The 13,141-nt window shown below is 46.8% G+C and overlaps 1 protein-coding gene across 1 annotated transcript in view; it reads right to left on the bottom strand.

Annotated features, from left to right (window-relative positions):
- Positions 1-13,141, bottom strand: part of SESN2 (sestrin 2) — a 15,339-nt gene extending 2,198 nt beyond the window's left edge. Inside the window, exons 1-8 of the mRNA XM_011357732.2 lie at positions 12,637-13,141; positions 5,753-5,818; positions 3,842-4,039; positions 3,301-3,483; positions 2,982-3,194; positions 2,331-2,481; positions 1,717-1,835; positions 1,177-1,367 (exon numbers count right to left, since the gene is read on the bottom strand). Coding sequence (XP_011356034.1) covers positions 1,177-1,367; positions 1,717-1,835; positions 2,331-2,481; positions 2,982-3,194; positions 3,301-3,483; positions 3,842-4,039; positions 5,753-5,818; positions 12,637-12,729 — 1,214 coding nt within the window. The 5' untranslated portion in view covers positions 12,730-13,141. The remainder of the gene's footprint in view (positions 1-1,176; positions 1,368-1,716; positions 1,836-2,330; positions 2,482-2,981; positions 3,195-3,300; positions 3,484-3,841; positions 4,040-5,752; positions 5,819-12,636) is intronic.

Below are 13,141 nucleotides of genomic sequence, written 5' to 3'. Positions count from 1 at the left end.
TTGTTTTCTAAATTTACTAAAAATCAAGCTGTTCCTCTTTACAGACATCAAACATATATATATGGTTTTTAAATAAAATAATCATTATAATTTCAGCTATACAAAAGCAACTAGATAAAGAAAAAAGCAATAGAGAAAAATGTCGTAGGATGTGGATATGGTTGTAGAGCAGAATTTTGGGAAGTTGTTTTTTCCTTAATTCTTTAAATTTCTCACAATGTTATCAAAGACTCTTTTGAAATAAAAAAAAATAATCGTTCTGCGTATATCCTTGAAAAGCAATTTCACAATGATGGTTTATCCATGAGGATTTAGGTATAAGAGTTGTAATAGTGAAAAACTGCAAACTACCTAAATTTATTTAATACTAGAGAAATGGTAGAATAATTACACTACATCTAAAACAGAAAACTATGCAGTGGATTCAGTGGTTAAAAAAGCATAAAAGATCTATTTATACTGACAAGAGAGGCAGTAGAATATTAGAGGAAAAAAAAGCAACTTGCAGAATATACTTAGTATGATTTCAACAATTTATAAAAACCTACTCAAAAAAAAACAAACCAGAAAATACTTAGTAACAAGATGAAAATATAATTCATCACATACTCTACTGAGAAACCCATTATTAAATAATAATTTAGTGTACAGCCTTCCACACATTTTCCATGTATGTACACATTTTTAGTTAAAAAAAAAAAAAGGAAAAAGAAAATTCTGGACCAGCCTTCTTTTCTTTCAATACATTTTGAACATTTTCCATGGCAATATGAATAAAACATTATTGTAATTTTTAATAGCTGCATAATATTTCACTGAATGGATAGAATGGATACATCATTATCTAAAGTCCCCTACTGATGGGCATTTATGTTGTCCTTATTTATTATGAGAGAAGAACTGCTACTTGGAATGGAAATGCAAGCATTAATAATTCTCTAACTATATATTTACATATATATATTTATCTCTAGGGGGCGAGATTAAAGAGTTTCATTTACGAGGTTCAAAGAGTGATCACATATATTTTATAAACAGCAAAGAAATAAATTTGCTTTAAAAAACAGTATAGGCAGGAAGAAAGGAAAAAAAAAAAAGAGGAAAAGGAAACAACTGTGAGCTCAGAGTGAGGACTCGCAGTGCACACACACCCTGGATGAGGGGACATGTGCTCACCTGATGCCAAAGACGCAGTGGATGTAGTTCCAGATGGCCCTGCGGAGCACGGAAGTGTCCACTCCGCTGTGCATGGCAATGGTGTTGTAGGTGAGGCTATAGGCCGTCTGGAACTTCTCGTCCAGTAGCTGTCCACCCTCGGGGTAGAGCCGCTGAATCAGTGAGTAGCCATGGTCTTCCCAGGTATAATCCTGAGAAACATGGGACGCGGTCAGAGTGTGGACTCTTTGGGGCCCAAGCCTGGCCAGAGAGATGACATCCTCTGGAGCACACCTTGGCTCTCCATAATGCCCTTTCACCACCCACCCATCGAACCCACAGCTTGGTCTGGGCCTGAGAAGCTGAGGGGGATGTGCTTTGGTGGTGATCTTCTTCCTGTGATCAGCATCCCCTAGCCTAGGGCACATATGGGGCCCTTCATGATCCAGGGTCTCCCATTTCCCTCTAGAGGGAGAGAATATGCCCACTTCTAACCATTCAAATCATCCACCCCTTAACTGTAAATCTGGAGCAATGCCAAGACTAGCGGGGAGAGCCTACCTGAGCACGGAAAGTAGGGGGTGCCTGAGTCCCTCGTCGGGTGAAGTCCACATATCCGAAAGTGGGGTCTTCTACAAAGCACAACATGTCCGGATGTGGTGAGGGCTCCAGGATGTCAGCTGAGGATGTCAGAAAGAGGTCGTAATGAGGCCAAGGCACGGAGCCCTGATTAACCATTAATAGGGGGCTGGGCGATGCAGAGTGGAGGGTCAGAGAAAGCCCCTCAATACAGTGAGTGGAATGAGGACTCCAGCCTGAGCCAGGCACAGGGGGAAGAGGTAAATCAGGCCCATGGACCTGGTAATAACAACAGCAATCCTAACAATAGCAGTTCTTTAGAGCGCTTACCCTAGGCCAGGCTCTGTGCTAAAAGCTTTGCTTCTCTTGTTCCATTTACCCTACATATCAATTCTTCATGTGGGAGGAGACTGAGGCCTTGAGGCAGGAAGTGACTTATCAGTGGTCACAAAGCCAAAGAGGCTAACAAGCCAGATTCAAACCCAGATCTGACCCCAAAAATACAAGAGGTACAGTACATGAAGATGTCTTCTCCTCAGCAGAGATGGCATAAGAAGGAGGCAGCCCCTGGAACCTGGACACCTATAATCACGTACCTGAGGGGGTTACCAGTAGGCTCTCCGATTTCTCCAGCTCAAAGCGGCTTTCCATCTCCTCTTGGGATGCTCCCTCGTCCCGCAACAGGCTCTCCTGCAGCTGCCTCATGCGTTCCATCAAAGCCTCCACGTCTTGGGCAGCCTCAAAGCCCTGGACAGGGGACCCATTGATGACCAACTCCTCTTCCTCCTTCGGCTGCCCCCTCCCCTGGGAAACTCCACGGATCTTTCCCACATGCCAAGCCTTCCTGAATGGGCAGCTCGCATGGTCCGTGCTTCCCCAACTGAAGTTTATGAAGCTACAGAATAGACATGTCTTCTCTGAGATCAACTTTCCTCAGAGGTAAGGGATTTTAAAGTATCTGTATTTTTTATATTAAAACAAGGCCATTTATAAAATAAGAGGCAAATTTTGTGTTCTCAAAGTGCTAAAAACCAGGAGACTTTAAGCCTATGGGGCTATTTCATTTAACCCTCACAACCCACGATGAAGTAGGGTCTTTATTCTTATTTCACAGATGAGGAAATGAGCCTCGAAGTCAAGTAACTTTTCTAAGGCCTCTGAGTGTGAGACAGGGAAGCAGCGGCTTCCACCCAAGGATGAGGGGCCATGCCAGCTTCTTTCTCACAAAGACCAGGCCAGTGACTTACCCCAGAGTTGTTCAGTGAATCCCTGCTGGGGGGGCTGCTTTGCTCGCTGGGGGGTGAAGGTGCCTGGGGGGCAGGGCTGCCCTCTGGGTCCCCCTCAGGGAGGATGCCACAGCCAAACACGAAGGAGGCCAGTGAGTGACAGTGGGTGAGCAGGACTAGGGCCTGGATGAGCTCGGCAAGGGACCAGCTGTGTTCGCCCGTCTTCAGCAAGGCCTGGAGAGAAAAGATCAGTCTTGTTCAGTGCCTGCTCCTGGGCTGCCTGCCATGCCCCAGCCTGGTCCCTGTGCTCCCTCAGGGACCTGCCCTCTGCCCACTGCACCTGGATGTGCTCCTTGGTGATGAGCCACGGCCGATGTGCCAGCAACTTGTTGATCTCACTGAGCTTGCGCAGCTTCTCGGGGGCACGATGGAGTCCAAGCAGCCACTCAGTGTCACCGCCACTCTGCACAAACTCAGCCACGTGGGAACCCACCAGGTAGGAACACTGGTGGCGGGCAGCAGCCTGTGGAGGTGGTAGACAGAGTCTATGTCACCCTATTCTTTCTGTGCCTTGCTCAGGATGGGTACCCCATGGAAGGTGACATCAAGGGCTCACTGCTGCTTTTAGGTTCTAAGCCTAGGTCTGCCACTAATTTGTTGTCCTACCTTGGGCAGGTCATCTACTTCTTTATGCCTCAGTTTCCCAATCTGTAAAGCAGGCACTAAAGATGCCTCTCTTCAAAACCTAAAGTTCTGTGGATGGTCAGATAAAGCTAGGGCTTTCTTCTGTTTCTCTTCCTTGGCTATGGTCAGTTCAGGAAGTCCCCAGCAAAGAGATCTGTGGGCTGAACCCTCCCATGTGGCCACTCCTGCAAGCTCACCATGATGGCAATGTAGTGGCGCCAGGAACTGGCCAGGGGCCCATCTGTATGCAGCAGCAGGTAGTGTAGGCGCCAGAATCTGCTAAGGTAGTCAGGGTGCAGGCCCATCACCACTGCCAGGTTGTCCACCCGCCCCGAGGACATCAGTGCGTCCAGCCCCAGGTGCTGCTCAAGGCTCTCAGCTCCCTCCTGAAGGACCTGCCAAAAAAAGGTGAGGAGAGGATGGGTTCCCTCTGGCCTCCCCACCAAAGAGACCAACGTATTCATTGCAGTGGGATTATAAACGCAAGAAACTGAAAACCACCATCATGTCCAAAAAAAACAGAATAGGGGAGGAAAAGATATTTTACTAAGTGATTAAACGAACTTTAATTAGACACCTTATATAATAATAGCCAAATCTGATACAGCTCACTATGTGCCAAGCACTGTACAAGCACTTCTTTTCTGCTTTTATTTTTTTAAGCACTTTATATTTACTCATTTAATCCTCACAATTATGAAATTAGAATTCTATTTTCTCAATTTTTGGACAGGAAAAGTCAGGCACAGATATTAGAGTGTAGTTTCTCCTGCCTTTATGAAGCTTCCATTCTAACAGTGCAAATCCATACAGACATGGAAGGTGGGTGCAAAACAGTTCACGTTTTCTGAGTGCTTTCTCTACGCCAGGGCTGAGTCTGGAGCTTGCCCTGCATTATCTCATTGAATTTTCCCAGTTATCTTGTGAGGTGAATACTATTTTTCCCCCATCGACAGATGAGGAAATCAAGGCCCAGAGAGGTTTCACTCCTTGCTCAAGGTTACAGATTCAGTAAATGACACAAGCAGGATTCAAATCCAGATTAACCTCAAAACCTATTTCTTTCTTTTATTATAAAAGAGGAGTGATTATTTCTAAATGAAAAAATAAAATGTAAGAACAATACTTGATCTTAAAACTCTGGGCTACAGACATGAATAATCTGTGGGTGGTTGTTTGCTTTCCATTTACAAGGGGTGGAGGGAACTAGGGAGTTAGACATTTGTTAACAGCTCATTAACTACTTGGCTTACACATTTAGGACAGCAAAGAGGACCAGGAAACAAAACATTTGTCTTTGTTCCCTGAAGGCCAAAGAAAAAGAAGGAAACTTATTTCTTTATTTTTCTGCAGTGAGCTACGAAGGCATCCCACCACCACACCCACTCCACCCTGGAATGTCAGCTCCACCAAGGCAAAGATTTTGGTCTGTCTTGTTCTCTAGGCTACCCCAGAGCCTAGAACAGTGCCTGACACAGATTAATCATTAAATAGGTATCTGCTAAACAAAAATGAATGATCTGACTCAGAAGATGAAAGAGATCTCTGTTATAAACAAAACAAAACTTAACAATTCCACCCCCCCCTAAAAAAATAAATAAAAAATAAAAACATGTAAACTATGACCTTGGCTCTGTATGAAAAAAAGTCCAGAAAGCAGTGGCAAATGGTTAAGTACCACTGATTACATCTGTGGAGGGTGGGATTACAAGAGACTAGAGCTTTCTGAAACATTGGAAATTCTAAAATAATGAATATATATTGCTTTTGAAGTAGAAAAAAAATTTTAATATATGCACAGTCGGATGAGAAGATAAACACAGATAGTTCTATCTTCTTAAGTTAAAGCAGGCCTCCTTCTGGGAATCAAAAGTTTGTTCATTACCTAGCTGTTATCATCACTTTATCTCTTTGAGCCTGTTTCTTCCCAGCAAAATGGGGTTGTCATGCCTGCTTCACAGAGCTGTTTTGCAGATTAAGTGAGTCAGGACTACCTGAAGGGGTAGTTCCAAGCTGCTATTTCAAGAGGCAGGAAAAGATCCCCACCCACCCAATGTCCATGTCCTTTCTTCCCAGGACCAGCAGTTGCTAAACCCTTCCAAGCTTACCTCCTCCACTGGGATGAAGGCGCTGGGTCCCCGAGGGCCTCGCCGAACCCGGCTTTCACTCGGCTCCTAGAAGGAAACACGATCATGGTTAGTTGGAGGTAAAAAGGAAGACTAAAAGGATAGTTATCTCTCCAGTTTTCTCCTCCTCGAGGAGCCATGCTAAGCTTTTAAAACTCCCTTTCTCATGCAGCCTGCAAGGAGGAGCCTGGTGGGAGTTATACACCTGTTTGGTAGGTGGAGAGGGGATAATAAGCAAGAGAGGGGCCTAGGGAAGGGAAATACACAGCCACCATGTTGCACAACTCCAGGAGGCCACCTTCTTGGCAGCTCTGGAGCATCTATACAAGGAACCTCCTCATGTACATCCTGAAGCTGTGTTTACCAAGTACCCTAGATTCCTATGATGCAGTCTCTCTCAAATTGTCATTTTTTTTCATCCCTCCTGCCATCACCACCATCTCTGGTCTGGACTGCAACCCACTGGTTCACCTATGGTCTCCCCGCCCTCTCCTATCCATCCTCTACCAAATCAACAAAACAAATGAATAAATAAAACATCCCCCGTAGCTCCACCTCCAGGACTAGGAGCAGATTTAGTGAGTAAAAGACCCTTGTGGTTTCTGGAGAGCAAACTTTCAGTGGCCAGAATAAAAACCTTCTCAAATGCAAATCTGACTACCTGGCTTTAAAACCCTGCTTCTACCTCCCCATAGCCTTAGAGATAAAATTAGCAATTCAGGTCCATGGCCCTCCTGCCTGTCACTCCTTTTGCAGAGTTAACTCATAGTCTTTCAGGGCTTTGGAACCTTCTTTGGACCTTCATCTGTGACTCCACAATTCCCGGGGCTTTTGCTTCTGAAAACACTGTTTTCTAATGGTCTGATTTAGGTGTCCCTACCACCAGATCACATTTCGTGGTGAGCAGGGCCAGTTCATTCACACTCGCCTAGCCTGTGAATGAAGAATGAAGAGAAAGCAGAGGCATCAAGGGAGCCAGGGCAGGGCGCACAAGGCAGCCAGTAGCAGTTATTCTGATGTGTACGTATTGGAGCCTCTTTGGAAACCACCAGTTATGCACTCACTAAATCTGCTCCCATTCCTAGAGGTGAAGTTCAGGGAAGATGTTTTATTTATTCATTTGTTTTGATAACTATGTTTGGGGGGCTCTCAGCACTGGCCTTGGAAAGAGTTTACCCAAAGCGGAATTATGCCCCCAATGGACAGAGATAGTGTCCCCCTAATTCTTCTCAACTTATTAAAATCCAGACTTAGTACCAATGAACCCAGGTGTCCAGGGATTAAAAATTATAATTGAACCTCCCTTCTCAGATGGCCAGAAACCCCTAGGGGGAGGCAGAGCTCTCCAGCTCTGAAAGTCCACAAAGGAAAGAACAATGAAACCTGGAAGTCCTGGGTGTGAATAACAACTTTGCCACTAACTTGCTATGTGACTCTGAAAAAGTAACCTAGATTCTCTGCGCCTTAAACTTGGACCCACCCCGCCCCCCAAAAAAGGTAGTTGGGCTGATTGCTTAGGCCCCTTTCAGCCCACACTTTTGGGAGCTACCTGGCCAGGCTGGTCCAAGTCCAGCATAGAAACCACAAGCCCCAAGCACTCCCTGTCTCAGCTTCCCTCCTCCCTCACCAAAGAGAAAAAGCCTGACGGCTCTGTGTGGGAGATAAGAATTGCTGACTCTACAAAGAGGGCCTCCCCCTCAGGGAACCTGTGGGCAGAGAGAAAACCACAGCCAGGTGGGGTAGGGAAGGGTAGGGTAGAACTGGGGTTTGGGGGTGGGGGGACAGTAAGGGCCCATCAGGGTGCTAGTAAGGTACACAGAACAGCCTTGGGAGTCCCTTCTCCCTTAAAATTTGCCCCTTCTCCCTTAAAATCTGCCCCAGGTGCTGTCAAGGGAAGGAACTAATACCTGTGGGTCTTTTAAGTGATAGGTCTGGATCTACCAACATTTTAGGTCCTGATAATGATGATGATAATACAGTACAGGTAAAAGATTGGAGCTCTTGACAACAATTGTTTGGGCTTAAATGACATCTCCACCACCATCTGCTACCTATGTGAGCCTCAGTTTCCTCACCAAATAATGGGGCTAATAGTACCTACTTTCATGGGGTAGTGATGAGGATTTAATGAGATAATGCCCCTACCTCAATACCACTATCACAGCAAGCACTTAATACAAGTCAGTTATTATTTATCTCATTATTTCAAACAATGGCTTCTCAGCCCAGGCAGTACTTTAGAATCCTTTGGAGAGGCTTTTTAAAAAATACCAATGCTAAGGTCCTACCTCCAGTAATTCTAATTTAATTGGGTAGAGCCCAGCATAATTTACAGCTGGGGTAGAGGGCCATTGTTTTGCCCCATTTATTGATCACTTTCTCAAGTATAAGGCACTTTGCTAAGGGCTTTTGGAAACAAAATTAATCTGTTCATTCAACAAATATTTTTGACAATTACACTGCAGACAGCAAGAGTACAGGAGTGGAAAGATAAAGTCTCAGTTTTCACAGAATTTACAATCTAGTGGAGAAAGACACAAATGATCAATAGGATTTCAAATCGTAGATTATATAAAGTAAATAGAGCAATGAGAGAGTATGTGATGGGGTGAGGGTATGTGCAATATTTTAGTCTGAGTAGACAGGGAAAGCCATTGAGGTGGTAACCTTTGAGTTGATTATCTAAATATCAAATATCTAAATAAGTTGATGAGAAGACAGCAGGGCCTATAAAGATCTAGGGGACCAGCATTCCAGCCAGAGGGAACAGAAAGTACAAAGCTCTGAAGGCAAAACCAAGTAGATTCTTTCTAATCCTGAGCTCCAAAACACTGAATGCTTCCCTGACCTTGACACTCAGAATTTCAGGGGAAGCAGACAAGAAAGAGTCTCACTGCCAGGAGATGAAGCCTCCGAATCAACCCTTCCCTATTCCCTGGGGTAAAATGTCAATAATAATAATAACAATGGTTGGTAATACCCCTGATTACCACTGGTTAAGCACTTATTTTACATACACTTTAAGGCAGGAACTACTACTACTAAGGTTCGTATTTCACAGATGAAGACTAAGGCTCAGAGAGATCAAGTCAATTCTGGTCACTCAGCCAGGAAGGAGGAAGCAGAGTTGGGATACAAACCAGGTTTCTGCAACTGCAGAAATTATTCCCATTCTCTGAACTTCTCCAGGGCTCAACAGTCCCAAAGCTTTGCATCTGGGGTTCCCCAGGAGTGAGAAGCTCCTTCCCCAGCCCACATCCCCAGGAAATCTACTCGCCCCAAATCACAGCACCTGTCACACTGTGTTGTTTCTTCTGTTGATGGTGCAGGCTGGATCTAGTTACCTGTTGTTACTCCAGTGTCTAGCACAGAGCAGTACACCAGGACTTCCTGCAATGATGGGATATTCTATATCTGCATGGCCCAATAAAGATGGTAGCTCCTAGCCATAATGGCTGAGCATTTGAAATGTGGCTAGTGAGACTAAAAACCTGAATTTTTAATTTTTTAAAAAGTTGTCAACATTAAAAGAGGAAAATTTAAAAAAAAAAGAAAAATTATTAAAATGTAAATAGCCACATGTGGCTAAGGGCTACCATATTAGACAGTGCAGGTTCAGCACACCTGATAAAGGCAAGATCCCCACCTCTACTTTACAATTGAAGACAGGGAAACCAGAGAGGGCAAGTGATCTACCCAAAGTAACATAGTATGGGGAGGGAAGATCAATGATGGCTGTTCCTATAGTTCCAATTGAGAGGATCACATGGGGCAGCAGGAACAACAGCCTTCTGGGTGACCACTCAGCGAGGAGGGCTTCAAGTAAGTTGTAAAGAGGATAATCACCTCAGAGATCAGTGCCTGGCTCCTAATTTAAGAGCTTACTAAATGTTAATTTTTGTATTAGCACAGGCATTTGTGCATAGGTTCCATCTAATCTTCATCAGTTTTGGGGTGGGAGGGGGGTCTCTATTTTGTACTTAAGGAAAGATTAAGGTTCCAAAGGTTAAGTAACAGCTGACAAGTGGCTAATGTGAGATTTGAACTCAGCTCAGTTTGGCTTCCAAGGGTTCTGTCCACCAATCAAATCAGCCTCTTGGAGTAGCGCCAGTCTTTATCCTATCTAGAGCCTGCAACTCCCAGGACTTAACTACAGATACCTGCCAGCTGGGAAGAAGCAGACTCTCCCAGGCCTCCACACTATGGGCAGCTGTGGTCTGCAGAACTCAGATCTGTTCCTTGGTTTACACCTGAGAGGAACACAGCCCAAACAGCCTCTGACCACCCTTGTGGGGAAGGAATGTGAGTGCTGTCACAAACTTGTATGCCCACCATGGGCTGGGCATTAGGCTAAGTGCTTTACACATCTGATCTGGCTCATTTCTCACAACCACCTGTAGGGAAATAGGTCTTATTATCCCTTCTTCAGAGAGGGCTCATTGAGGCTCTTTCTGAGTCCTGTTCCAGACAGGCACAGCTCAGGTTGGACTTCAAAGCCTGCACAGTTCACAAGGGTCAGCTAAGTCAACAGGGGCAAATAGTTACAAGCACTTATTAGGTGCTAAGAACAGTACTGGGGATGTGACCTACAGAGTGTTTCTAGTCTGGAAAGGGAGATGGACAAGAAACTCCTGATTATACAACTGTTACACTATAATTGTGATAAAAGCTCCTACAAGGGAGAGAAGGGAGATTGGAAAAGGGTATGCAGAGGGGACTTTTCTGGTGGGGGAGGAAAGTCTTCTCTGAGGAAGTGATATCTGAGGAAGTGATTCCAGAGCCTAACAGAACTCGGAAAACATACTACCTATACTAGAGTGAAGCGTCTGAAGGCTTTGACTCCTTGAAAGGATGTGTGGTGAAGTGATGGGAGTTGAGGAATTGTACATGTGGATCTTCCCTTGGGCTACCAGGCTTTGTAAGTCCAGCACCCTACAGTCTTCTAAGATTCCACTTTAAGCAGACATCTTCCCAAGGTCCTCTTTTCTTGAGAGAGAACATATAAAAAGGATTCTGATATCACCCACTTTCCCCTCTGTGGACATATGGGTTCCATATACACCTCAGAGCCTGCCCAGACCATTTCCCAGGCATTGTCCCGGAGAGGGATAGACAAACTCTCACCTCAGGCAGGAGGGACAAACTCAAGGGCACCCTTGCGAGACACTGGGGAAAAGAGAAATGTGTGATAGCCACATTCTAACAATAGCTAGCTAGTAACATTTTGACACAGTTACCAAGTTCTAGGCACTGTGCTTTGGCCTTTGCTTGTATTCTCAGTCAATTCTCCCCACAATCCCTCAGATACTATGGAATCTCCATGGGAAGAGGTTATGGATCAGAGAAATGATCACTTGGCCAAGGTCACACAGCAAGCAAGTGGGAAGGCTAGATATGAACCTGGAGTTCTTCTGGCTCTAGGGCCCAGGTGCTCTTAAATAATATTACAGCAAGTCCTGAAATAACATCGTTTCAATGTTGTTTGTTTGCATCAATGAGCCTATGGTAAGACTGATCTCCTTATTCATCATTTCCCTTAAGGTCACAGAACATATCCACCACGTTTAGTGAGGAATTAATTGCATTTCCATTTTTTTCACAAAGAAACAGACTCAAAGAGTAGAATGACTTGGTTAAAGTCATACAGCTGAGAAGTGTCAGGAACAGGTTTTGTTTCTCCATGTGGGGCTCCTAAACCATGGTGGAGAAAGGTAAACAAGCTAAGAGGAAACCAAGGACACGAACCACCCACCTCTGTCTGAGTAGGACCCCCAGAAACCATGCTGCTTAGAGAAGCCCAGCAATTGTCCCAGGGTCACAGTTTAGGACTAGCACTTCCCTGACTCTCAACTCCAGTAATCACTTGCGCCCCTCTCCAGGCCTGGAAACGAAAGGAACGAACAAAACTCCCTGTAGTGCCAAGCACATTCAGAAATCCTGGAGACACCCAAGCCAAAGAATGAGCTACTCTGTGGGGTTAGCGAAGGAAGCTTCTCCATAGCCCCTCCTGGACCTCAATTTTTTCAGCCTGTAAAATGGGCCTATAGCATAATTCATAATTTTCTAGTTTAGTCCTGAGATCTCAGAGAAAAGGCAAAACCCGAGCCTGGCATATAGTAGGTGCTTAATAAACGATAAGATATCCATTATCGTGGGTGGGGTGATGGGGGGGGCGAATTGTCAGATTAGGCCCAGCTTTATTCCTAGCCTCACTGTAAACGGAGTCCCTAAGAAACTCCTGGGACGTCAGACCACTTGGTAGGGCACAGCCTACTCGGCGCTTGGTTTCGGAGCCGCGGCCAGGGTTTTCTTCCTCTCCCCCAGCTTTGGCCGCCGAGTATCCGGCAGTCAGCCAAGGACCGGGAGCGCTCGCAACTCCCCTTCCAAATCTGGGGTGCAGGTGGGGGCGGGGTACGGGGTCCACCTTCGCTGGCCAGTCCCAGGTGCCCCATTCCCGGCGCTGGGGGATTGGAGCCCGGGACGTATCCTTCCTAGAGTCATCTGCTCGCCAGCCCCAGCCCAGAGGAAGGGGGCGGGGAGGAGGAGTGGTCCGGCAGCAGCGGCCGGGATTTGCCTGGACTTGAAGACTCTCTCTACCAGAGCCCAAACCCAAGGAAACCTCGAGAAGGCTCTCCTCTCATTGGCCAGGAGTCCGAGGGAGCCCTGGAGGTCTCCACAGCCCCGGGGAGAGGGGGAGGGGTCGGAGAGGGCCGAGTCTGCCAGTTGATGCAACCCCACTGCTGGCTTACGCGCTCCGCTCCCCTTCTCCGAGCCCCTGCGGTGCACTGACTGAGCTCAGACCAGCCCGAAGCTCGGACGTGGCTCGGGGTTCAAGGTAAAAGTGGCGTAGCTCGGCCGCTGCTTACCTCTTCGGCCTGGGGGCCGCCGCCGCCGCCGCCCCGGGCGAACGGCAGGTAGCCCTTAAGCTCCGCGCGGCACTCGGAGTCCGCAACGATCATGGTGTGCACCAGGACCCGGCCGCCGCTCGCCGACGACCCGTGCACCGGAGGGGGTTGTGGACGGACGCACGCAGGAAGCCGGGACTGGGGGCCGCTGGGGAGGTTCTTGAGCCCCGGGGTGTCTCCCGGGGTTCCAGAAGGCTCAGAAAGCCCAGAATCCAGGAACGGCCGCTGTCTCTCTGGACTCTCCTCTCGTCTGGCTTCTGGAGCGGTGAATGGCCTCGGGAGACTGGGATTACCCGCGGTGCAAGGGTTTTCTCGGCCCAGAGTGCCTCGGAAGTCCGCAGTGGCCAGGGCTGCTCGCGGACTCAGCGCTTCTCAGCATCCCCGCCGCGGAACTGCCAGCGCTCGCCGGGATCTGACACCAGCAGCGCCTCTCAGCCCGTTGCGGTCCCTGGGGGAGGGCGGGGAC

This window comes from Pteropus vampyrus, unplaced genomic scaffold, assembly GCF_000151845.1.
Source record: "Pteropus vampyrus isolate Shadow unplaced genomic scaffold, Pvam_2.0 Scaffold36, whole genome shotgun sequence".
Lineage (NCBI taxonomy): Eukaryota > Metazoa > Chordata > Mammalia > Chiroptera > Pteropodidae > Pteropus > Pteropus vampyrus.
Note: the sequence above shows the minus strand (reverse complement) of the source record. Positions and strands in the feature narration are given on the sequence as shown.